Raw genomic sequence first — 27,208 nt, 5'->3', positions numbered from 1 at the left:
AGCCAATGTGGACATCCATGTCTTATGTGTGTGTGTGCCCCCCATGCCTTTGTGATGAAGCAGCAAGACAGCCACCATGTCCCCCTGCTGCTGTTATTCCTGATACCTGGGCAGCGTCATGGAGGGTGGTGTGCAGCTGTGTTCATGTGAAGCCCTGAGAGTGGAAGTGAGGTGCCCCCCCCCCACTTTGGGCGTTTATCTGCTGCTCAGTCAGAGCTTTCTGAGGCTAAGTCTCTTTCTGAATTCAGTTTAGCACCTAGTAAAGCTAGATTTTCCATTTAGGTTCTCAAGACGTAGGTCTCCGATACAGGCAGTGTCCAGGATACAAATGAGATCCATTCCGTAAGTCTGTCTTTAAGTCGAATTAGTGAGTCAGAGAAATAAGGCAGGATATAGTAATGATACTACAATGGTATGACATATGGAGTGGATTCCAGCCAACTAAATGCTAAACCGTGCAGTGTTTTAACGAGCATCATAAATTGTGTCCGTTATTATGAATCATTGTATTTAACCTGAATTTTTAATATCATAGACTTTATTGTAGCCTTTTCTTAAGCATGAGTTGGTCTATAAGTCTGACATTCCTAACCATAGGACTGCCTGTGCAGGTCAATGGGCTGTTATGTAACATGTACACACAAATAAGTAGCTTAAAGTGTCATTTTTATATAATGAATCTTATCAAGGTTATATAAACCTTATGTAGGGAAGTTTTACCTTGTCAAGTTTTTCTGGGGTCTTGAAATTGAGAAATAAAGAATTCTTAACACGAAAATGAACTGAACCAAAGTGTGTTTGAAACAGACGTCTGTAGAGATGAAAAAGCTAAACTGCACTAATGAATACTAATGAAACAAATAGGGGAAAAAGGTTCTTAATGTTCAACTGATTAAGAATTGGAGGTCTGTGAGTAGACAGCAGGCCACCCAGGAACACAATGTAACTGGGAAGGGGTGTCTCATTGGGTGGTCTCACTCCTTTACAGCTCCAAATACCCTCCAAAGCAACCAGCAGTGTCCGAGGCACATCACAAGGCATCCGGTGAGTATGATGGTTTTTATTGGAGCGTCATGGACATGTGAAATCAAGCTGTACATCTCAACCTCAGGGGATTATGATTCACAACCACAGAACCGGAAATCATTAATGCCTGAAATCACTAAGCTAAAAAATGTATGAAGTCAAAAGTTGGGAATCAGTGATCACATCGAGGCTGGATTGCTTCTGCTATTTCAGAGCAAATTTCTAGATTTGCAGACATGTACACTGTTGTTTTATTTAGAATACTTTAATGGTATTTACAGGATGCACCGAACACAAGTCAACCAATCAGGCACCTAGGGCTCCATCTTCTGAGTGGCGCTGACTTAGCAAGACAATTTCAGATGCTCCTCATGCTCCAAGAAGCACTTGTACCCTCTACTGTGCCGACATAGAGCAGTAATGTGATGGCAGTACTAGAGAGGTGCTGGTGTTTGCTTAGGGCTCCACATGAGCTTCAACCACTGATCGTGAATATCTGTGATGGAGGCGGGGCCTAATCGTTAACTCAACGTTACGATTGGCTCCACAGAAAGAATATCTGTGATGGAGGCGGAGCCTAACCATTAGCTCACTGCCATGATTGGTTCCACAAAGGGAGTATTTGTGATGGAGACGGGGCCTGAACGTTAGCTCACTGCTACGATTGGCTCCACAGAGAGAATATCTGTTTTGCCAGAGTGATTGTGGGAAGTGAACCTGAACGCATGGGTGTCTTTGGGCCGGGAGTGGGAGGAGCCTCGGCTCTCGGGCCAGGCAGTGCGGTGGCAGTGAGTCCCAGACTGGGGCTGATTCTCAGGGGCTGGCCCAGGCCGCTTCCCGCACATGCCCAGAAGGTACTTCAGCTCGGCACGGAAGTTCTCATTGAGCCAGCAGTAGATGAAGGGGTTGTAGCATGTGCTGCTCATGGCCAGCCAGTGGAAGGAGAAGTAAATGGCATTGCTGCTGCGGATGGCCTGGCTGGACAGCAGCACCACGTAGCAGTTGAGCGGGAACCAGCAGACAGCGAAGACCACGACCACCACGGTCAGCATCTTGATGGTCTTCTTCTTCTTCTTGCGGTGGGCGAAGTATTGCTCGGTGGTGACGTCGCCGATGGCGTTGCGCTGCCACAGCCGGCGGGTCACGGTGGTGTAGGCTGCCGTGATGATGAAGAGCGGCAGCACGTAGAGCAGGATGAAGGTCGCCAGGTCGATGTATTTCCAATAAAGGTGGGAAGGCTCGGGGAAATTGGGCACACACAGACTTCGCAGGATGTTCTTACTGGCAGAGAGGCAAACACACCAGTGTCACTCCATGTTCTGACTGGCCATCTTGCAGCCAATCACAACAGATGGCCACAGCTCCAAATGGAGCTCACAAGAGTCAATGCATTTGGCCAGATGCCAATGGGACTGCAGGTGTATCTGGTTAAATGGTGCCCTCCCCCAAACACATTACATCACGCAGTGAGTCAGCTGCCAGGCCCCACTCACGCTGGAGAAGGACTATTTTGGGCAGCCGGGGGGTACTTAGGTAACTCGCCGTTTCAAACTGAAGGACCCCTTCAGTACAATTAAGAAGTGTTTTCTGCATCACCTCTGACAATGGCATCGCTGAGACTGGGCAATCAGATTAGAGTTTAATCTACATACTGAAAATGAAGCTGAGGCACGGTGAGAAAAGCTTTCTTCCAATGAAAAAGAGCCTCGGACGAAGGCGCCAGGCCATCAGGTGACAAATAAGACAGGCCTGTGCTGTTAGCATCCTGAGGGAGGCGCTCCTGAGCTGCATGCCATTCTGACGGTCACTCACTCGGGCTCCTGGTGTCTCGGCCATGCAAAGCTAGCCGGCGTTACCAAGCAATTATCAGTGGTGTGTATTCACACTTCACGTTTTATTGAATTACTTGTTTTGTCTTAGAGAAGCTATTATGTCAGAAGCTATTGGCTCTGGCAGAATCACATTAATGCTTTTCTTCTTTTTCTTTCTTTTTTTTTTTTTTTTACAATTCATGCCGTCTGTCCTCCATACGCATCTGATGGGTCACCGAGGCCAGAAGCAAGGGAAGGAATAACCCAGGATGGGGCAGCAACTGCAGAGCACACACATGTGCAGACACACACACACACATGCGCAGACACACACACACACACACACATGTGCAGACACACACACACACACATGTGCAGACACACACACACACATGCGCAGACACACACACACACACACATGTGCAGACACACACACACACACACATGTGCAGACACACACACACACACAATTTGACAAACCCCCACAACAACATGGGGAAAACATGCAAACTCGATACACGCAGAGCTGGGGCAGAGAGACTTGAACCCTGGTCCCAGAGGTGTGAGGCGACAGTTCTACACTGCTGGGCTGCCTCATTAATAGAACATATATAGAAATTACAGCAGATCAAACATGGGATTTTTTATTATTATTGAACTGGTCTGTATTCATGACTGGAAAAACTGTTGGTCTGGGTTATAAACAGTGCCTGTGCTGAATCCGTGGGTTTCCTTTTAGATTTACTGGCGGAGAAACTGGCCAGATGAGCCCATCAAAGTCCCTGATTGAAGCTGGTATTGTCAGCAGCCCGCCCCCCGCCCCTCCCTGGCGCCTACATACGCACCTGTATACAAAAGTAAAAAGCTTCTGGTAGACGGCGTGAGGGAGGGAGAAGCAGCCGGCCATCAGCCAAATGACCGCGATCCAGATCACACCTCGAGCAGGAGACATCCGAGGCTTTAAAGGGTGCAGAATAATCTAGAGCAGAAAACAAAATTTACTGCCGCAACAATGCTTCACTAGGCCCTCCTCGTCAGTCTATCGCGCGGGTTTGTAGTTAGACTGCCGATTCGCGTTTTTCAGTTAATAATGTGGCCTGAAATTTACGCGCTGAACTTTCTGCACCTAAGCCAGGTGAAAACAGAAAGTCCGCGGCACGGGAATTTGAGAGTTACCCCAGATATCCGCAGTGCCAGATGGGATTTTTGGTACGAGAGGAGCGGCACTATAACTATTGGTCCACTCTGAGTACAGTTATTTATCCGAGACTAAGGGGAATGAGGAAATAAGCGGAGGGGTTTGTGTGGGTCACAACTATAATCTTTATAACTTAAAATCGATAGTTTATCTCGTGTGGATGCCCTCACAGAACTCTAATTCATTGCACTAACCTCTAATTTAATACAAGAAGATGAATACTGTGCAACCGATATTAAAATAAACTCGGTGTGAGCATTGCGCACGACCGCTTCTGAAGAAAGCGTCTCACCTGCCGCCTGTCCAACGCGATGGCCGTCAGAGTCAGGGTGGAGACGTGCAGGGAGCAGTACTGCACGAACCTGCTGATGTGACACATGTCCTTCCCGAAGACCCATGTGCTGTTGACAAAACGGACCTACAAAGCCGAAGCGCGAGTGCGCGTACAGTCACAAAGGCATGAGCTGCATCACCGTGCAATCGACCACATGCTATTGATATTGAACTTGCATGTGGAAAAGTTCATGCATATTAACGAGACATACCTGTCCTGTAACAACAGCAATAGGCTACTTACGAGAGTGAACGGGGTGTTGAGCAAGGTGATGAGGATGTCAGCTACAGCCAGGTTAACGATGAACAAACTAGTGGCGGAGTGCATCCTTTTGTTTTTTATCACGACATGGCAAACGAGGATATTTCCGAAGAGGGAGATTACGATTATGAAAGAATAAGCGATGATTAGAAGAGCTTTCACAGTGGGATCCTGAGACTCTGCGCCGTATTTCTTTTTGCCTATAAGAAACTGCCAGTCAGCCAAAGTACTCTCATCCACCGTAAGGAAACCGGAGCGGTTCACGGGAGGTTCGAACATCCCCCCCAAAAAAGAGGCGTTGTACACTCGGGCTTTGGATGTGTGAAGGCTAGTCGCCATGCACGTAAAAGACAACCACATGCATGTGCTCCTCATGTCTGCGATTGGCAAAAAATGCGCTCCTCGATTCGGATTAAAGTCGCGTGGCTGTCCATGTGAGCGGAGCGGGGCAGGTGCGGCTCGGCGCGGAGCGGCGTCTCAGCGGCGGACTGGCTGCACGCAGCATCGCTCAGCTTTTAGTTCGCAAGCTTTTTTTTTGAGCGCAGATACATACATAAATTAACCCGTATATATATCAGCTCACATCTCCATTGGCTGATACCTGAACGCAGAAATGCAAATTGTCACTTCCTGTCAGTTTAATTATTAGAGAAGAGCTGACAAATAAATAAATATGCAGATAATTAAGCTTATTGTGTGGACCTTAGTTTTCGATATATGATGGTCTTACTGGAAAAATACATAAATAAACAATGTTGTTTATAGAAGAAAAATGTAGTAATTTTGAATTCTGTGATATGTTCCCGCTGTAGAGTTGCATTTCTCGTCATATTGTGTTTATTTTTTGTAACTTGTTATAAACCTGGAAACCCGTGGGCGCGATAGAAAACCGATCAGTCGAAATATGCATTTAAATGCTTAATCCCCCCCCCCCAAAAAAAAAAATTTTTTATACTAACAGTATAGGGCAAACCGGGCACACATTTACTCTATATAAGTATTTTACTCTATAAAATGGATGTATGTCTTATTTTCACTCAGGTGTTAAATAAGACTTAGTACTAAAGTGTTCGAAAGCAAATTGTAAACTAGAGCGACGTCAATAATTGTTCGTTAATAAGCAGCTCTTGCTCGAATTGGGAATAGCGTGCACCAGGCGCTAATTCTTTCAACCTCCGAAGTCAATAACCAGTTTTTACAAAGCCTTTCTTTCGATGTGGCCAGTAGGAGCGTCCGGGGGGAGAAGACAGGTGAACACCGTTACCTGTAAGACCAGAAAGTGGCCTAATAGTTTCAGACAACCTGGACGGTAACTGGTGCTTTTATGGGGGACCCATAGCTTATACACCACGGGCTGTAAATCGCGCATAACTCTGACAGAGCTAAAATAGCTCATAGTTTCTCAGCCTTGAACATTGCATCCTACAGTGATGTTACTTATTTATAGACTACATCTGCTTTAAAAAGAGATGATTACAAGCGATATGAAATACATTTCGCAAAATTGCGTTCATCTTTAGCTAGTTTCGAAACGTGAAGAAAAGCATTCAAAAGGCAGCCAGTGACGGTTATTTAAAGATTTAACGCTTCAACCTTCAAAAAGAAAATAAACAGTTGCCTGCAGCTTTTATGTGTTATATAAAATGCGACCACTCTAGAAAGGACTTTCAATTGCTTTAATTGATGATTTCGCAAGTATTTCATTGCAGGAAGTTGCGATTCCACCGTTTTTCTGCATGGGCATAACTGCCGTATAGTTGGATCACGTTGAATTTGACTGCGAAAATATGCACTTAAATGGCAATTATTACTTAAATACCCGATATATTCTCCAGTTTGCATACCATCCGATCTGCAGCAGAAGACGGCTATATGAAGTGACTACTGGCTTCGAGAATAGCATGTTAAATTACCCAGCACCCCGAATTCCTTTGTTTTAGGCAAACCGGGTTTAAAATACACAATCCGAATACAAACTATGGACGGGAAAATGGACATCCGCTTTAAAAGTAATATGATGTTCCTACAAAGGCAAAGCGCACAGACTACGTACGCTGACACTGAAACTGAGAGAAGGGCCATTTTGTGAAGGTTATTGTATGGATTTTGTAGTTATATTTTTTTCCCCCGTCAGAGCCGTGATTAGCTGAACTAATGTATAAAATGTATATGTATAACAGTATAAAATTGTCCTCATTAATATTACTGCACAGAAGACGGATCTTTACATAAGACTAACGTTAATCATCCTACTCTGTTCAGGTGAAAGGGTCACCGGTGTACTGCCACGGAAGCACGTAGGAGAGACGCATCTGTGCATCACTAAAAATCGCGCATATATATATATGTGTGTGAAGTGTAAATTACATTCCGCGTCTTCGTGGGCTGTCCGACGCTCGTCGCTTTCCCGTACTGTTCACACCGGGCTTGCGGTGCGTATCAACGCACGCGAAGAGGCGCCGGATTAAAGCCCAGGCAACGGAAGTACACGGGGATGCCCATCGGCGCGCCCGTCGCACAGGGATGGACGGAGTAAGGGGATTATTTCCTGTACATTAGGATAACAATGAGGAGCAGAAAACGGTTTGCGAGGCCCATGAGCAGCTTGAGTTCAAAGGTAAATGCAAAACGTGTGTTGTAATTCTGTGTCTCTAGTTACTTTACATGGTAGACCTGACCTTGGCGGTAACAGCAGGTAACCAAACCATCCCTTGCCTTCTAAAACACGCCCATTGTCCGCTGATCTGCACCCGTTTTTATCCTTGATATAATGACCCAAGGCACAGTAACAGATTTCGAGAAGTGCGGTGTTTGTTCTAATGCCCACTGCTGTGACTCAGATTCAGGACCGACGTCTCCCGTAGCAACGCTCCCCTATACACGCCGTCGATGCAAACATGACCTGCCCCCCCACCTGCCTCCTTCCACATCCACACAAGGGCTGGGAAAAGAAAAATGACATAATCGCATAGTTCAGAGGACTAAGCCACCCCCCCAGGAAGATGAACCATACACCCTGCTGAATGGGATCTACATCTTCATTAGTTATGGTGATCCACTTTCAAATCAGAGGGCAGGATTTTCCAGATAATCTGCAGAAGTGACACAGTCCAGTCCGGAAGGGAGCAGAATACAACGGAATCCTGTGAACTGAAGCTTAAGCAAACGGCTGCATGCTGCTGAATAAATTGTGTTAAGTGGAAAAAACTACACGAGGAACTGTGTGGGGGGGGTAACAACAGAAGTTGAAATTAATGGAAGAAGAGAAGTGTTCAATTATACAAAATATCAAAGTCAAAAAAGATCAAAAAAATATGTGTAGATGGAGAGAAAAATCAATGGAGTCGGAGAGCTGAGTGGAGAGGTCCTTTGGCTGCGTTATCTCTGTCTCTTCTTGGAGCTTTTAAAAGGGTCAAACTCCTCCTAGAGAGAGAGGAAGGGGCCAGAGAGGGACATCGTAGGCAAGTTTAAAACGATTCCTGGTTTGGAGATCAGCCCCAGCAGTATACAGAGCGAAGTCCCCTCACCTCATCCTCTTCGTCTTCGTCGAAGCAGACTCCTTTGCGCGTCTGGCTCTGGCTCTGCGAAGGCCGGGGAGCGGAGGAGGTCCTGCATGAGGAACAGCATGGTGCACATGAACCGTGGCAGTGAGATCCATTAGTTAAAACCAATCCGTTTAGCCATTAGTACGAGTCATGTGACAGTACAGCAAGGCTATGAAGGTCAGCCCCTATACTTAAGGCTAAAGAAGAAGATTTATAGAGACACGACTGGAGGTTAGAATCTTGCCGCCGCTCTGTGGAGCTTGTGGGAGATTTACTTATACCAAAATGTTCTGAGGGCAGAATGAAAAATGATTGGTTCAGAGTGATAACCAATCAGATTGTAGAGGAGGCGGGCCCAAGACATCTGACTGGTTGGTTTTGATTCATTTTGCATGTTCTCTCAGGAATAAGTGATTGTATGTATGTATATTTGCATATATCCCCCCCCCCACAAGCTAAACAGGCTAAACAGAAAAATGATGGATGGAAGTTTTACAGTCTTCATACTCAGTGCACTAGTTGTATCAACATGAACCCAAAATTACTCAAAATGACGAACTGAGCCTCAGATGGCCTTTGACTTGATGTGTGACAAGTGACAGTAATGTGCTTTGGGGGCTCATATATGCGACACAGAAATTATTCTGTTATTGATCGCAGAAATGGATTAAAATTTGGCCTTATGTAAATTAAAAGACAGCTTTGTTAACAGTATAGGGAAAGAATTTCTATGCATTGTGATGCTGCCAGTTCACTATGGAACGAAAATCGGCTTCTGCTGGAATTTCAGGAGTTTTCTTAATCCTTCCCAGCTCTTTAAAAAAGAGCATTACCATAAATTAAGGCATATTTCTGCTTAAAATTCCACCTCTCTGCTCGAAGACAAACATAAACTCTCTGATTCCCAGGTTTTCTTCCTTGTCAAAAAATGCACAGGCAGAAACTGGCATTTCAAATAAATATTAAATCTGCGCAGTTACAGCATTCTGTCATTACATTTATTTACCTCAATACGGGTTTGTGGTGTTATTTTTTATTTTTTTTTTATATTTCCATAACTAGAGAAATGTGTGAAGGGCTGATAGAACTTTCTGGAAGGATAACGGAAGGATGATAAAAATAGGAGGGAGAGGCAATCAACAGAACAATGCAGTTCTGGCACGAGCGGATAAAAGAACGACCCAAGAGCTCGAGGGTGAATTCTGACAAGCAGCATGAGTACGAATAACTCGGCAAGGGGGGAGGGCCAAAGAAATGGCCAGGGACTTAGTGATCTGAACACCAACGACTGTCCTCCACCTTCGGGTGACACCCACACCTACCTCTGAGGCAGCTTGGAGGATCTCGCGAACGACAGGTCCTCGTCTGAGTCGTCGTCGATGATCTGGAGGGGTTTAAGAGATAATCACTGGTGGGGTCGGGGCTGGGGTTGACACTGGTCATGTGACAGACTCCCGCATGCTGACCACAGCGGAGCAGAGATCGCAGCCCATTGAACATCGCATACGAAAGACAATTTAGGCTTAGGCCTAAACAAAAAAAACACGAAATGGGAGCTCGTTTTAAAAAAAATCCGTAAAGCAGATTCAGCAACATGCTCAATACAGGAAATCATCAGGAGCAGGGCCCCCCAAGACTGCTAATCAAACATCCATAGCCCAGAGGAACGTTTAGACCTGACACTCGCAAAGCGTTCGCCTACGCGTCATGGCCGCCACACGCATTCTGCGTTCATTGCACACGTCGTCTGTGCAGCTACGCATGTAATTCTTACTGCAATACCACCAAAACTCTTGGGGGCAGTATGGTCACCTGTTATTTACCGTCATTTATGTACGGTACAGATGGTATTAAAGTGGCATCTGTTTATTTTTTGTGGCTGGAAAATATTCAAAACAGAATATGTTCAGAGGCAAGAAAAAAAAACAGTCTGTGCTGGTGTACAATGTCTTCAAAAGTTAGAGAGTTTAAATTTCTTCTGATTCTCAGTTGAATCTAAGCCAACAAAACAGTTCCAAATGTACAAAGCACTGAAATTCTTACTTAAACGCTTCTTTTCCCCACAGACTACAGACAATTAAGGCGGCAATGCAATGTTACAATACAAAAAATGCAAAGCAGAGCTTGTGAGGTGCGATACCAATATCAACATCACAAATTATGCATATGCAATTCTCACATTGCAGGGCCGCGAAATCTCAGCTGGGTTTGATCAGGCTCTCGACAGACCTGCTTATATTTCATTAAAACATTTATATTTTGTCTTGTGGAGGCATGGAGTCTAAAACAAATTAGGCCACAACCTCACACATAAAAGTAAGATTACATAACATGAAGGAGCCAACCAAGATGCCCCCCTGGTGGACATAACTTTTAATCCTCCACCCCAAGTGCAAGTATGAGCAGCAACACCACTTGTCCGTGCCGTGAGCATCGAGTATAAACCAGCCCGAACACCTTCTTTTGGGCCTTATACTCAGGCTGTTAACATTCACCAGAGGACTGCTGCTTCTCCTCGAATCACTGGGCCCCTGGAGATACCTGTCCGGCCCATTTACATCTACTCTGCATCCACCTGAGTGCATCCCGTCCATCTCAGAGACAGAAGGCCCCCGTTCCTGCCTGTCTGCTTCGGTTCCACACAGGCTATGTGGGCCACTGCTCACTGGTCGAGCTGCATTGGACCTCCTCAGCCCTGACAGTGATTTCCGGGCCTGCTGTATCAGACCCAAGCCCGCCATAAGCCATCCAAGCGAACGGGGGCTGCATGTAGCTGTTATTTCCTCTGCGAATTAACAGGAAAATGACACAGCAGTCCTGCAGCGCTTAGCAGACAACCACCCCCTCAGGCCTCCTCACCGGTCGATGGACATGGAATAAACACCTTATTCGAGTGTTTAGCCGCTTGGCTGAGCAGAACCTAACCAGCTACGAGCTCCTGAGCAGGCTTTTCTCCTCAAAGACAAGCAGATGAGGCCAGCACTGCGAAGACCACAGGTGAGGTCCAGCATCTCTCCAAAATGCCGCGTGTGGCCACCTCTCTCAGCACGGTCGGGAATAGTAAACACGCAGCAGCTCAGCTATTTTGCCGGGTGCTTGCTGGGAAGGACAGAGAACTTTATGGACCCTCTTGCTGCCACTTAGAACTTGGTCCATCTGACCAGAAGATCTAATTTCATATTCACAACGATTAGGATTATTAAATATTAATAAAAAACAAGGTCACCTTGTTCTGAAGCTAATGATGTACAAATAATTCAACAGACCCTTAGATAATGGTCTTACTACAGCAATTTGTCATAGCTGGTCTGAGAGAGGACTGTCTGTTCCTCTATTATCCCTGATGTAGGAAAAATGTCACCAAAAGAACAAAAAAATGTTATGGCAACAGTATGGCACTGGGCTGCTGGTTTTTGGCAGGTGTGTGACAAGGCCGATGATTAAAAGCGAACCCCTGCCAGGATTCATCTTAATCCGAGGCCTGCAAAGCCTTCAAGCGCGGCCACTCAGACCCCACAAGGCACAGAGATCCACAAAGGCTCGGGAAGAGATTTACCACGTCAGCGTAGCTTGTCTGGGCGGATCCACGCGTCGACTTCCGGGAAGCCACCTGGAAGGCTGTCAGACACAGGAAACCGATGAGACCGACCAGCTTGGCCGTGCAGGAGAGAGCACGCATTCCGCATTAATTAGGCAGTGAAACACAGAAGAGGGCTGGGAAAACAAGGGCTGTGGGGATGGATGGGGATCTGAGCTGCATTTTTTTCTGGGCCGGAATTCTGAACCACTGAGGTCTAAATTCGAAACACCCAATTAATTATTGCTCATTCATTCTGTTTTGTTTTTCTATGGCAACGGTTTTCACAGAAATATGCCCCTGAAGTTGGCAAGGACAGGACTGATGAACGCCAGCGGGAAACGTCACAGGGGAGGAAAACGACTGAGCCAACACTAAAAGTCTATTTAATCACAGCCAGAGTGACTCTGATTGTGGTGGGTGGAGGAGGAGATGCACGCGAGGGAGGGGGTGAATCGCAGGACCGCACCGTCCACAATGGACCTGTTCTTCATGGGGCTGCTGAGCGCCGTCTTCTGAGCCCGTCCTCGGCCCGACGGCTTCGGCTCCGATGCTGTGACACCTCCTTGAAAACGAGATGGGAGAAAAATAAGATATTTGACATCCGCGGCCTGAAGGCCCTCGAGGACGTGCACCAACTTGGCCTGGAGGTTCTCTCGCACCCGTGACTCGCCACGCAAATGAACCGTGGAGTATCTCCGGTCCGGAGCTGTGGTCACTGTGGAAGTGACCAAGTCCTGTGTGGCATGAAGATGGACAGTCTGGAACCAAAGCTATTTGCATTTGGTCAGCAGAAGCTCGTGGACCGGCAGCACTGACAAGCGTGGGGCTGATGATCTGCATGACCCGAATACATGATGATGACAAAATTCTGTCTACGGTGGTATCTTTCATTTTTAAAAAGAGATGGTAGGATCTAAGGGAGCTTCAGCATCTCAGAAAAAGGGGGAATCTGCTCCCGAATGGCCGTCTGGGACAGAGATGCTGTGACGTGCTGAGCTCTTTCATGGAAGGAAAGTGGCTGATGTACTTTATTAAAAACACCCACATTGTTGGTGCTGCCCAAGGTGGAGTGCAGCCTATATTTACTAAAGGGACCAAGTGCTGAAACCGTGTTGGAATGGAACTGCCTTAAGTGAGGAAGGTAGCCTGTGTGCAAGGTCACGCGACCCGACGTCCACCTGGAGGCCTACTCAGAGCACCACAAGAACATGCAGGCCGACCTGACTCTCCCAGCAGCCTCAGCTAGGATGGGTGGGTGAGAAGGTCTGTGGAATCATGGTTGAACTAGATAGGGGCCGGAGTAATCCTTACACCTCCTCAGTGTGCGAGATGACCTATCCAAAATGAATCTCCATTCCTCAGGGCTCTCATGGACAAGTCCCAGGAGATGTGGCTATGGACAGATCTGGGAAGCTGAGAGCCCTTGGTTATGCCCACCTGACCTCCCATGCCTGTACTATAGTGCTTTCCCTTTAATGGCTCCTGGTAAGAGCTCTAGAAACTTCCAATCTTATCCTGTCCCTTTATTCTACCACAGTCAAGATGCTGTTGCCATGATGGTGGAGAAGCTGGAGACACAGTAACCGTCCTGATTAATGTTGATTGCAAGGACGGGACTCACCCCTCCCTCGCCTGGAGGACCCTCTTGGAGCCGAACTCTGACCTCTACCCCTGCGTCCCTGACCCCTCCCTCTTCCATGGGAGGACTGGGGGGTGGGGGGCTCGTCGTCAGATTCCATGGGACAGTCCAGCAGTTCAGAGATGTCCGGATCGTCGTCTAGGAAGGGATCCGGCTGGTCCTGGGAGCGGTGAGCCTTCACTCGGCTCATGGCCTGGAGTAGTTAGGGTGCATGAGTCACACGTGCAGCAGATGCATGCAGGAGCGGACCGTACCGGCCCAGGAGTGAAGAACAGCAGCCTCTCCTACCTCTTGGATGTCCTTTTGCTCCTCTGCCGTGTTCCGCTTCGACTCCCGGAAGCGGCGAACCTTCAGAAGCACAGAAAGACATGAAGCCCCAGCTGTGAGCGGGACAGGTACCTACTCACGATAGTAATCATCATCATCATCATCATCATCGATACTTTACTGATCCCCGTGGGGAAATTCTCTTTACGCCTCCCCAAACTTGCTCTTTTTAGAGTAAGCCGTCTGCGAAGGGCAGCCACCTGTTGGGGCCCCCAGGGAGCTGGGGGTTAAGGGCCTCGCTCACGGACCCGCAGACGTGCTGAGGCTGGGTTCGAACCGGTGAACTTCGGCTACCTCACACTCAAATCCAACACACCTAGATCACATCTAGAAACAGCTGGCAGGTTCTCAGAGAGTAAAAAAACAGGGATCTGATAAACATCTTCGGTCAAGTCGGCTGCAAGGGCCTTTGTTTCCACAAAGCGACACTTCATCAGTCATCGACCTCACAGACTCAGCTGCTTATCATTAGCGAGCTCTGCACTTAATCTGCATCTTAATTTCATCAGAGTAAATCTCTGCCCTCCCCCCCCGTCTAGGAGCTGGGCTGAGCCCAGAACAACACGCTGAAAAAGCTCATTAGCGCTAAACTCAACTATGAATACATAACGAAATATCCAGTTAATTGCACAGCCTGACAAAGCGAACGCACACACCCGCAAGCCTAATTGACAGTGTGGAGCACGTTCTGCATTTGAAACGGATCTCGGCGAATCTCAGTAAGGATGATGCTGCGATTCTCTGAAGTCAACCTGCAGGGGTCTGGGCGACAAACCTCATCATAACCGTCTTGAAAACCTTTAATTATGGGAGGGAACCTCACACTCATCTGTTAATTATAATACGTTTTGCATTGATTTAGGAGATGCTTTTGTCGAAAGTGAGACAAGGGAGAATAACACGATAACCAATATATTTTTGTATATTATTACTGGTAACCAGCTAACCTCAGAGCTCCGGAAATGCAGTGAACGCAGTGAAGCTGCTGTCATTCATCCATAACACCCCATGAATGTGCTCAGCAGCCACATCATATGAAGCAGGCAGTGACACGTCAGCAATGCAGCTCTGACTTGGTCTAAGTGGCGAATGAGCTGATGGAAATCCCTCAGCCTCCACTACGGGAAATGACTGAGTGTCCGGTGCAATCATCACCATTATTTTAGTACTTATGTCTTCAGCTCTGCTGCTGTCCTGAAGAAATCCCTGCAAGGTACCAGGTGATTGCTGAATACAGCTACCGCTAGCAATGCTACTGTCTTTGGTCTTAATAGTGGTTCTTCAGCTTGCTACACCCTACTTGCCCTCCTTGATGGACATTCTGCTCTCCTTCTTGTTAGTTTTGCCGCACAACCAATCACTGATTGCAAGACGACAGTGGAGTGAGCGAAAGATGAGGGCGGAGAGCACCTCCTGACCCAGTGTTACAGGGGTTCACATCCTTTTGGTGGCTACAGACCGGCTTACATCCTGCAGGAAATTTCACAAGCCAGTAAAACTTTTCAGGCAGCTCTGAACTTTCCTCTGATGCCTCAAGATAAGAGGACACTCTTCAGAAGGGGAATGCTTCAAGGCCTGGCTTTGCTCCTACGAATGATGTTTTTAAATGGAAAATAAATGAAGTACGGTGACAGTGAATTTGCAGCAGTGACGCGAATCCCCACTGCAAGGTCAGCATAAAAAAATAAAATAACACCATGGAGGGAAAAAGTTATGGACTGAACTGGCTGGGGCTCATAAGTGTCCTTCAGAACTCCTCATATGACACCCCCTGCCCCCCCCACCTCCAAGACCTGCACCTTCTCCCATCAGACCATGCAGGTCTCAGACAGAGGTGCGTTGGAAGGGGGAGGAGATGCTACCCAAACAGTCAGCAGTACAGCAGCTTAATGAGATCAGGGCCTCAGCTGGAATGGACAGGCGCCCAGGAGAGACTGCGTCCCTCCGACGGCTCCCACAGCCCTAGGAAAGGGACTGAAATAACATTAATAATAGGGACAGGGAGTGCGCTTGTTTTGGATTTAAGAAATCACCGAGACCAGCAATGGGACTGTGTAATATCCCGAGAGCAAATACCAGGGATGTGGTTGTGTGGGCGGAGTGCATGTATGCGAGATTCACCCTGTAATGCCCCCCCCCCCCCCCACTACAGTTGGCTTCAAACTCCTCTGTTGCCATAGGGACTGTATCACATCACTCAAGGTCAAGAGTTTCCCCTGAGAAAAGCGCTTGTCACCTTTATTTATACATCTACATGTTTGTTTATTAATATATTTATATCTATTACACGTCAATTTCTACAGTATATCTCTTTATTAATAGCTTCCATATCCGTTATATTTTGATTCTGTATTGTATTTTTTATCTTGATGGTATTTTCTTGATTTTATACTGTGTTTTACTACATCCTATAACTACATGCTTCTTGTCACCACTGGCACCGAATCAAATTCGTCACACGCTTTGTACTCGGCGAATAAAAGGATTCTGATGAAGCGCTTGGAAAGCGTGTATATGGGGCCGCAAACACGCGACATGGATGCTATCCATCGTACGCTTGCGCCTTTCTGGCTGACTGCGCCTTAACCGCTGGCTTAACCACGCGATGCGAGTCGCTGCCTGGCAGGATCCGGCCACCGCGAGCGCTGGAACGCAAACAACGAAACAATGTTCATCAGCGAGGTGGCATCATTCAGAGAGCGAACTGCAATGCATCCAAACTCGGATCATTTACCAGAACATTCATCAAAAACATTCATTCATGCAGGATGCTCAGAACAAGCCACCCTGGCAGAGAGATGCTGGTTTATCTCATTTCTACGCCGAAGGCAGATTCCGGCTGATGCTAAATCGTTTTCGGCGCTCGTCACAAACACTGCACCCTGCTTCTGTTTTCAGCAGAAATTTTAATTCATACTGGGCGGCCACTTTATTAGGCAGTCCAGCGGATCAGAACCGTTGTCGCCTCCAGTGCCACGTTCAGGCTGGTAACGCAGCCATTTCACAGCACACCGTGGTACAGAGCTGCGTTTCCCACTTGTACCCTTCCTTTTACCTTTAATGAGTCTGGCTGTTCTCCTCTGGCCTCTCTCAATAAAAAGGCATTTTTAGCCACAGAACTGCTGCTGACGATTTTGTTCATCAAGCCCATTCTCTGTAAACTCTCTAAATTTTAAGCCGTATCTATTCCATAAACAGTCACCCCTGCAGGTCCTAGTTATAGGTTTTCTTTAATGTTCTGCGAGTGCCTTTGCTTTATTTTGTGCTGCCTATTCCCGCTACATGTTCCTGACTGGATCTAAAAACTGTTTTGACTGAAACTCACAGAAAGGGGACTGTTTCTGCGATAGCCGAACCTCAGAGTCTGGCACCAACAATCACGGTCAAAATCACTCCGATCCGCGTGTCGTCTGTGCCGCATCAGAGGCACACAGCAACCGAACCTCCCGGCCCCCAACACAGCGGGGTCTGTTCTTCCACACATTTGCGATCATTACGGGCCCCAAATCAACGCGTTGAGCTCTACCAGCTGAAGTAGATTTGCACCTCCTCCCAGGTGTGTGTGACCCCCTCCACAAATTCGGCCCGGAAATGCTACTTCTTATAGTGGAAAATCACAGTGATGCCGGAGCACGACGACACTCGCATTTGGAATGAGACCGTCACTCCCCGCTCCGCACAAACACGAGCGTCTTCACCTCCCACACCTGCGTGCACCAGCAGCCTCGCACGCACCAGGCTCCCGAGGTACGCTCGGGTGGAGGCACTTACAGAGTAAATTGGACATAACAGTGATGCCGTTCTCTGAGAGGTCTGCTTCTACGAGCCTCTCTGAATAGCACAGATTGCTAAGAGAGACACTGTATCTGTTTGGGAATGGGGGATTGGGGATGCAACCTCTGTGTATCTAAGCTTCTGAGAAGCTGCATTCATTAAATTTCTCTTCTCATTCCGCACAGCGATGAACAGACTGGAGTAAAAAAAAAAAAAAGAGAGAAACAGCCCAGCGAAAATGACCTGCTGGCTGTGAACTTCACCACCTGCTCCGCCAGACGCCGCTTCCCCGTGCCCCTTGCCCCGCCCACTCTTCTAGGAAGCCGCGTCCCCTGATCCTCCATGTCTCCCTTGTTGGTCACACCATCCCCTTACCCACCTTCTGGTTGAGACCATCACCCTGGGATTCAATCCATAAGTCCCGCTGGGTGTTCACCACTTTACCACACCTCCCTGCTACACCCTGACCCTCCTCCCCTCCCCCCATGACGGACCTCCTCATCGATCTTATCCTCCATCGCCTCCACGCCGCGCTCCCTCAGGTGCCGCTGCGTCTTCTCCAGCTGGTAGTTGATCAGCTCCTCGATGGCGTCCCGCTCCTCTTTGTCTACAAACTCCTGCACCGCCTTGCCCATGCCCTGCTCCGTCAGCAGCGACAGCTGCACGTTCTGGGAAGGGCGAGAGGTGGAGTTCAGAAGGTTCACAAGGACAAATTAACTTAAGCAGGCTGAGCGTGTGGTGGGATACAGAAGCATGAGGCAAGACTGATTTAATTATGTAAGATGCTAACCTTTCCCGTACCTGATTAACCAGCTCTCCTGGGTATCACTGGAGGATGACAATCACAGTGCAATCTCTCATTAGCAAAGAGCACCTTATTAACTGATGTTTAATTTGAAAGTTCGTATTGCTACAGATCTGTTCTCATTATAAAGAATTCCCTTGAATAAACAAATATGCTTTATCAAATCCTACATCCTCACTAAACTGCTTTGCACCCTAACCCAGGGCTGGCCAGGCTTATCCAAAGAGCTGCTGTTTGTGCAGCCTTTCACTGCACCTCCTTCATTAGATTACTAATCAGAGGATTAGTTGGCTGAGTCGTCCTCACACTTGGGTTTGAATAACTGACCCAAAAACCTGCAGCCACACTGGCCCTTTGCGGACAAGAATGGCCACCCACGCCCCAGCCTAAATCATCCGACATGCCAAATTTAGCCTCTAGGGGGCATAGTTAACTAAGAAATAAAAAAAAAATGCAGGGTCACCCCTGGGGCAAAAATTTGATGTCCCAAGTCATTCAGTCTGTACCGGCCACAGAGACAGTGATGGAGAAGCAGACAATCTTGGGAACATCAAAGGAAGTCGACTGGGGGAACTGAGGGAGGAGAAAGAGATGCACACCTGTGGGGGAAAGCTGGCATCCCTGATCAAGAAGAGGAAGAAAAGCCCTCCACCCACCAAAAGTCATTTAGAGGCAGCGCGCTGGTGCTCCTGGAAATCTCTTAAGTCCTTTTGGATCTACAGAGGAGCCAAGGTTAACGGCTAACAAGGCAGCGACCTCCAGCTGCAGCAAAGCCCTGGGGAAAGGGGCAAAGCATCAACTGGCAGAAAAGCGAAAGTAAAACAATATAGAGGGTTAGGGACGATCCGCAGAGAACGAAGGAAGACTTCAAAGATGCGGCCTTAAATCCCACTCCTGACACATCAAAACCAAGTTTGAGGACAAACACATCACTCAATGTCCCAGAGGAAGCTCACAGCGGCTTGGAGATCAATGAGGGGAGGCTAGCCAGCGTCTAAAAATACGTCCAGGATGCCTCAGAGGTAAGGGCAAGTTCACTGATCCCCCCCCCCCCTCAATCCTCATGGAGAATGTATGTCTGACCATCTCTGCATGAAGAATAACAAGGCAGATCCAAAACTAACTTTACTGGGTCTCAAATTAAGGTCCAGAAAGGTGGGGCTTTTCTGCCATGACAACCAGAAATGACACCAAGGGCGACTGCATGTCTCCAAAGAAACGTGACAGTCGGAGCGTCTGCACTCACACAGCACGCTGTCTGCCCAGCAAGCACCGTCATTCTCTCTGCATAGACTATACCAGCACCTTAACTTTTCAGTACTGGAGCTCAGGCATTCAGGCACGTACAGGTCACACATCACAGTCAGTGATTCCAGTGCTGCAGGATCTGCCTTTATGAAGGAAGATTCACAGCCTCTGTGCTCAGCACCTAACCACTGCATGCAGTACGGGATCTGTTCAGCAAAAACACTGGCAGTTTCTCATGTTGTCATGACCGACGTACTTCCAGAACTACCTGGAGTCTGAACATCGAGTCTGCCAGACCGAAAACGTCACCTAGAGCTAACCTGTTGATTCAATTTCCCATCTGATGGGTGCAGGACAGGGACGGACTCGTGGCCGAGGACCTCAGCATCCCAGCGTATCTGGAAGCACGTATCTGGGGCTTGTGAAGGTAAGGTCACTGGCTGACTGCACTGCGGCGTCTTATTTACAAAATGGCTCTGGGCGACGGTGAGCTCACTTGAATTTCTGTTGATAAAACTTCGAGAAAAGCAACCAAGTGCACTGAGCACGAGTCGAAAGTCTCCAAAGTTCTTAATGTTCTTATCAAAGCTTAGTGTGGGTCAACAAAGCATGGAGCCAGTAAGGCTTGTGAAATACACCCCCCCCGGCTGTATTCATCAAGAAGAGCAGGAATTAGGACCCAGGATCAAGACCACGTAGCAAATCAACCCCCCCCCCCCCCAGAGTCATGTTCTCATTTGTGAGGGTGATTTAAAATGAGCTATTTTAATTTACTTAATAGATCTAAAGCTATTCTGTGCTGCTCTGATATTCCGTCTCCCCTGAACTCCTGCTCTCTATCTATGTGGTCACCATCTCCGGCGCCATCTCTGCACGACGAAAAGAGCGACTGATCGCGGCTCCTTATCAGCCCGCGGGATCCTTCCAGAAGCACAGATAGCCATCCCAATAAATACTTAAAGCTGGCGGAGCCGGACCAGAACCACACCGGACTACAGGAAGCGAAATCCAACATTATTAACTATGATCCTATTCTCTGGCTCCCAGTTCCCTCAGTTTTTTCCAATTTATCACTTAATACTTTTTCTGCCTCTGCTTTTATTCAGCCCCCCACCCCCAGCCAGTGAAAGGGGGTTGGATAATTATGTGTCATAAATGCTTATTTATTTGGGACTGTGAGATATCAGAGGCCTCATTTCCGCTGACTTATCTGAGCCTCCCTGTGTCTGCAGTGAGCGGTGAGGCAGGGAAATTACAGGAGCGCAGTGCGAGGGCCCTGCTCCCACGGCAGTCTGCCTTCGAGGAGGCGCTGCTCTTACGGCGTGCCACAGGAGGCGCGGAGCAGGGCAGCACGACCCCCCCGCCTCTGAAGCCTCCCCTTGACAGGAAGATGTTATCACCCTCCCTCTCGGAGTTCCCAGTGAGCCACACCTTCTCCGCCGTCTCGAAGTACTGTTTCACCAGGTCCTCCACCCGAAGCTGCAGCACCTCCGCCGACGAGCGGCTCAGCAGATCATCAAAGTTCATGCTCTCCTCATCTGCGGGAAAATGGTGTGAGAAAGTCAGGAGTGAAAGAGAATTACAAAACACCAAATGATTAATTAATGAAAAAGACCGTCCCAGAATCCTGCCAAAAATCACATGCCATCCCTGTCCACTTTGAACCGGCAGAGAATTTCAACCCAGCAGATAACATCTAAGTTCCCACTCAGCACCTTTGGTCTCCTTCTGCTCCCGGCGCCGGATGAAGTGGACCACGTCCTTGGGGTTGGCCAGGCGGTCCACGAACTTCTGGCTGAAGCGCGTAGTATTGAAGGCCTCGAACCCTCCTGTGTAGTCAACCTGCCAAAGCACAGGGAGGTCTAGATGTGGGTGGAGAACCGGGCCTCGTCCCGTGGCTGAGGTGTGAGGATGATGTCTGACCGGGTGCCGAACGTAAGGAGCCCATCTCACAACGTGTCTGCTTTGGGATGAAGTGTGAAGAGAACATTCTGGATTCATACTCAACCATTCTGCCTCGACTGGGATGTGTAATTCACAGTGGAAAATTGCAGAGCAAAGCCAGCGCGGCATTCTGACACGACCACAGAATCAGTGTGAACCCGTCACTTTAGTCCCTCAGGCATTCAGACACCTCCTTACTGTAGCTGGAATCGCTCCGGCTCCAGTCTGTGTTGTGACCCAGGAGAGCTGCAGGTAGACTCACCCTGAGCCGGATCAATGGCTTTTCTGGTACCAGAGGGTTCCCCAAACGCTCTCGCTCAGCCTGCTCCAGCATCTCCTCCACCTGAGAACACACAAGCATCCCTGCACACCTGGACACCTCTGATGAGGGGGTGGGGTAGGTGTCACCCCCCCCCCTCCACAGGATCTGCTACCATTTTGACCATCCTTTAAACCAAGGCTATTCAAATCCTGGTCCTCGGGGTCTGAGCCCCGCCTTCCTTTACCTGTGAGCCAGGTGTGAAGCCTCTGGCCAATCAGAATCAGTCATTATTAACCTAACCTAACTAAGATTCGAGGGCCAGATTTGAAGAGCCCTGCTTTACAGCCTACAGCTTGGTGCTGGTCAGATTCAGCTCAACGAACTGGTTTATGGTAAACCTGCCTATGGAGGGAGGGCGGGAATTTGAAGACTTTGATGCCTATTAGCATCAGCGCTCCCTCTGTGCTCCATCAGAGAACGGTTGTCTAAGCCAGATAAGTAACGATCCTCGAGGCCAGACTCATATCGGCTTCCTTCACGGAGAGGAGACCTTTGGAAGTTCTCCCAGGAGCCTGTTCCTCCACTGTCGCCACGGGCTCCGGCCACCTGGGCTGTCACGTGGTCACACCATCCGGCCCCGCCCCCTTAACCTGATTATTCCGTCTTATTTAATGAACACACGGCAGCTGCTGGCATGCGGGGAGTTCGGGTGGCGCGGAGCCCAGACCTGAGGCCCAGCTGAAAGCAAACCGAGCCTCTTTTCACATCAACAGGCACCAGCGAAAGACACCGCACCCGGCTGCATACCGGCGAACGGAACCGCTTCCTCAAAAAGGCCGAGCGCCAGTCCAAGTGTCATCCAGGAGGGGCGATCAAGCAGACGGCAGCATCCAAACACAAAAAGACACTCAGGAGACGAGGCAGAGAAGTGGCTGCAGAAGACCGGTGGTGTCTGATTTGTATGAAAATTAAGTCTTTCCTTCCTGCCTTTGCAGCTTGTCAGGTAATGCAGCAATTTTGTTATCTTACATAAAATCTACTGACCTTGATCTATTTACTCTGGACAGGTGTGGAATTTCATTCTGACTATTTACGAATCAACCTGTCGGCATCTGTCTAACCCTGAATCAGTGTGACATCTCATGTCAACAAAGCAGCTTGGCGATATTACACGTGTGTGTAGCTGTGTGCGCGACTGACCTTCTCATGGCAGAAAGCCTCAATCTTCTGCATGACTTTGGGATTGTCCGGGTTAAACAAGTCCAGGTGGTCTCCCAGCACGACATCGTGGATGAAGAACTGCCTGACAGACTCCAACGGAATCTTCTGCAGGTTCATCTTGCAGCCTTTGACTCGGAGGAGCCCGATGTGCCTGTCGGGAGCCGGGGACCGAAATCGCAGCAATGGAGGTGAGGGGGGGCGTGGTGGGGGCCCAAGGCCGCGGGTCGTGTGAAAGCAGAGCGCAGATAAAAGTAGCATCTGATGAAAGCAGCAGCAGCACGAATTTTTGAATCTTCGAACCTGCTCACGCGCGCGGCTTTAATTTGGTTCGCTTCCACAAAACAAGTCAGGCGTGTAGATGCAGTGGCTGCTTTGTCCGTTGCCCTAGAAACAGCCCTGAAACATCGCGCCGCCATGTCCCTGTGCGGTTCCATTCTGAGGACCCCAACACAACACGAAAGCCCACACTGAAGTCACGAGCTGCAGCTTCAGCACAGGGTCTGAGACTCCTGATCTCAGCCGTGTGGTGGGTGAGCGGATGCAGCACCAGTCAGGTGTGTTTGAACATTTTAAATTAGAGTTTAATCGCCCTCAGTGCCTCATGCAATTAAGGAAAAATGTTAAAGGAATGAGAAACACCACCTGTGGAATAATTAGCAGGCTAAATCCTAAACTCGTCAAAATGTTAACGGTTTTCGCAGCTCAACAAAGTCTTAATGCTATATTAATGAAAGACATTTTAATTATATTAATTAAATCCATTTTTTAAATGCCTGTGATTGGAAGGTCACTGGTTCAAATCCCGCGGCCATTGAGCCCTTAAGCGAGGTCCTTAACCCCAACTACTTCGGGGAGAGTGACTCACCCTGTTCTCTGATCTTCTGCTAAATAAATGTAAATGTCCAGCACTGCTGGGGAACCGGCAACAAAATCCTTGTGAGAGATGACCTTTCTATTTCATTTCATTCCAACGCGATTCAAGTCAGGTGATCAGATCACTTTCATCTCTGCATCTTCCTTCTTCTGAGAGCTCTGACGGGGTATTTACAAAGAGTACATTGCTTTTGTTTAATCCAAAACTACTAAGGGGACACTCAGAGATATGTGACTGGCAGCGTGGGTTGATATGGGGCTATCCTGCATGCTCCCAGCCTCTTCAGGCCCGGCATGTGTGCGTGTGGGTGAACATGTGTGCGTGTCCACATTCTACTCATGGTCTGCACCCCCCCGCCCCCACAGCAGATACAGGTGACAGCTACGTACTTCTTGACAGCCTCCCCTGGTGACAGTGACGTCACCACGCTGCTCCCAGGCTGCGTGACATAGAAGAGCTGCTGCTCGTTGCGTTCAGGCGTGATGCGACACTCGTGCTCGTGGCCCCACACCACCAGGTCCAGGAAGTCGTCCAGGAACTGCTCGGGGATGTAGCCGGTGGCCCCGTGTTTGCTCCTGCCGGGACACACAGAGGTGACCTCGGTGGGCATTGGCTGTGCCTCGTCACGCTGAAACAGCGCCTCCTGTGGACTAAAGCACACAACTCCGCTCCGCAAACCGCACAGGGACGGGCTTCGCCTCGCCTGAGGCGTCTCACCGGTTCTGATGGATGACGAACAGGTTGAACCAGCAGTTCTCATCCTCGCGTGGCCGGAGCATAGTCACCTGGTTGTTGACGAACATCCTGTAGAGCCGCTCATCTGGTATGGAACCTGGGAGGATTATGGGGGGATGCTTGGGAACACAGCAGACACCCAGCATGTACCTGCACACAGCTCAGGACTACAAATGCCGTCCAAAGTTACTGACTACATCTCCCCCTCTCAGGCCTATTAGCCTCTTAGGCTAAACAGCGCTAATGGCAAACCTGCTGAGATACCTATGCAGCATTAGCCATAGGTGCTGCAGTTTCATAAACAGTAAGACGGCATTAGCATAGAAGTCAGATTTGCTGGCCGTGGACGGAGCCTCCGAGAGCAGGATCCGCCGAGCAGAACCAAAAATCGGCCAGAAGAGGGTGGAGGGCATCACCCACTCTCCTCACCAATCGTCTGGGGCAAAGTCCAAGTACTGGATGTCTTTTGAGTAAGGGGGCAGACCTGGGAGCTCTGTCCAGCGGGTTGTGGCACAGCCGACCTCATTACCCACCAACTTCCCAGCCACCTCACAGCTTGACCGCTGGCTATGCGGACAAAACCGGCCCCAGAGATGCGCACTAACAAATCCCACGATGACGCAGATGGTGAAGAGTCAAGTGTGTACTAGCAGAGAGTCTCAGGGAACTGTATCTGGTAGAATGAGCTTCATTCCTAACAGGTTCAGCAGGCGTTTATGGGGGGGTGGGGGGGCGGACTCACCGATGCCGTACAGTGCGATATTAGAGGTGCCCTTCTGCAGCAGCATTGGACTCACTTCCACCTTCTCCACAGACTGGCTGCGGCCGAAATGGTTGACGAGCCCAGCACAACTCAGGATGTCCAGGGCGCAAAGGCCGTCCGCCTGGGGGTGAGAGGACAACAGACTCAGACCCATTCCTTCCTTGACAGGTCTCAACAAAATCTAAGCCCAGCCCACTCTGTCCCTCGAGCCAATCAGATATAGGATTTCTCACATTCAAACTGACAATGGATCCTTACCCCCGTCGGGTCATCGTGGTTCCCATGCACACTGAACACGGGGATGGATATGTTCAGGTTCTCATCTTGGTAGTTGACCCAAGGGAACCTAGAGAAAGACATTTGGTAAGTAGGGCAAAGTGAATCTGCGTCACCCGTAACAATGAAACAGGACACGATATGGCCAATGGGAATATGATGCATGCTGCATTTTAAAGGACACAATGGCTTTGCAGAGGGTAGAGAATGAGCCGGGGTGTGAGGGCAGGGAGCGTCAACAAAAACCCACTTGCTGTTGCCGAAATTGACAGCCTGGTCGCTGAGTATCTCGAAGCTGATTGGTCTGTCACCCATACAGTACTTCCTCAGCAGAGCTATGCAGTTGTGTAAGGTCTTGCGGGAGGGCTTGTTATCATGGAAAAGGTCACCCCCCAGCAGGATAAAATCCACCTGTCACACAGCCAGGTGAGAAAAACAGACCCTTACCACGGCATAGTGGGAACACTGCTTGTCCTGCAGCTAAGGCAGTCATTCCAAAAATATTATTTCACTGTCAGGATGCCTAACATAACTATTTATTATATAATTAGTATACTAATATAGAATTTTTAATAATTACGGAAACCGGTTAAACAGTTTAATTAAACTGTTGGGTGTTGAAACACTACGTATTTACAGCAGGGCTACGATGAGTTTAAGGAGAGGTTTTGGAAGCATGTCTCCTGACATATTTAAGTGAAAAACGCAGATGGTTGCTTTCTCGCTTACTTCATGCTGTTTTGCATGTTTCAGGATTTCGTCAAATGTCACAAAAGTGTCGTTGCCTCTAATGACATCCTTCTCCATGTAGCCAAGGTGGATGTCTGTAGCTATGAGGATTTTGAACGTGTCATCATCATCCCTGCACGAAAAGCAGAATATTCAGGCACTGGAAACGCGCATTAATAGGGTATTTCACTGATGTGCGTTTGACTCACGGAGTGTTTCCTGATGTCATTATGCAGTCTACGGTCCAGTCGGGGCTTTTCAAATGAAAATGTATTCTTGGGGGAAAAGAAGTTAGATTTTATTGATGACTTAACCCAACACTACATTCATCAACAGTATTTATTCATTGTTGGATTACGACGAGAATAAGTTGTGCGTACACAGGTCCCGATAAAACGAAAAGATGATTATGAAAACTGATTAAGACGACATAGCCACTCTGATAAATATAAAGTCACTATGCAAAATGCAAATGAAATATTACATAAATCATTATTAACGGAATTAAAACGTCCTTGCACTTTTGACAAAACAGGAAAGGCTAAGATATTCATGCGAACTATAGCTAATGTAACCATTGAGTTACTTTCCATTCAAAGTAAAAGTGGATCAATACAATAATGTGCTATTTTCACGCATTCGATAGAATGCATTCGCGTAATGATAACTTTCCATAAGCATCCTGTTCCCTTACTTTGCGACAGTCAAGTGTTGAATTACTATTTACCTTTTCCACTTCAGCCCTTAGTTTTGTACACATGTGAAATCTCCCTCCTACGGAAGTAATCAATTTGCATCTTCCGGGTTAACTTCCGGTATTGCCTTTGTAGTTTTTTGTTTTCTCTTAGCCTGCTAG

At 48.2% G+C, this 27,208-nt stretch overlaps 2 protein-coding genes across 2 annotated transcripts; both read right to left on the bottom strand.

The window, feature by feature from the left end:
* Positions 1–1,071: 1,071 nt before the first annotated feature.
* Positions 1,072–5,475, bottom strand: gpr83 (G protein-coupled receptor 83). Its single transcript, XM_048982165.1, has 4 exons — positions 4,613–5,475; positions 4,328–4,453; positions 3,683–3,816; positions 1,072–2,307 (listed from the first exon to the last, which is right to left on the bottom strand). The coding sequence occupies exons 1-4, from the start codon at positions 5,003–5,005 to the stop codon at positions 1,674–1,676; spliced, it is 1,287 nt and encodes a 428-aa protein (XP_048838122.1). The 5' UTR covers positions 5,006–5,475; the 3' UTR covers positions 1,072–1,673.
* A 2,175-nt stretch (positions 5,476–7,650) lies between these two features.
* mre11a (MRE11 homolog A, double strand break repair nuclease) lies at positions 7,651–27,140 on the bottom strand. Its single transcript, XM_048982116.1, has 20 exons — positions 27,080–27,140; positions 26,562–26,627; positions 26,353–26,485; positions 25,874–26,034; positions 25,606–25,693; positions 25,327–25,468; positions 24,567–24,681; positions 24,239–24,424; positions 22,955–23,126; positions 21,755–21,835; positions 21,264–21,390; positions 20,980–21,086; positions 17,990–18,163; positions 13,683–13,742; positions 13,377–13,587; positions 12,222–12,317; positions 11,732–11,793; positions 9,498–9,559; positions 8,158–8,239; positions 7,651–8,053 (listed from the first exon to the last, which is right to left on the bottom strand). The coding sequence occupies exons 2-20, from the start codon at positions 26,579–26,581 to the stop codon at positions 8,009–8,011; spliced, it is 2,124 nt and encodes a 707-aa protein (XP_048838073.1). The 5' UTR covers positions 26,582–26,627; positions 27,080–27,140; the 3' UTR covers positions 7,651–8,008.
* Positions 27,141–27,208: the final 68 nt, after the last annotated feature.

This window comes from Brienomyrus brachyistius, chromosome 17, assembly GCF_023856365.1.
Source record: "Brienomyrus brachyistius isolate T26 chromosome 17, BBRACH_0.4, whole genome shotgun sequence".
In the NCBI taxonomy this organism is placed as follows: Eukaryota; Metazoa; Chordata; class Actinopteri; order Osteoglossiformes; family Mormyridae; genus Brienomyrus; species Brienomyrus brachyistius.
The sequence above is the reverse complement of the archived record's forward strand: the minus strand, read 5'-3'. Positions and strand labels throughout refer to the sequence as shown.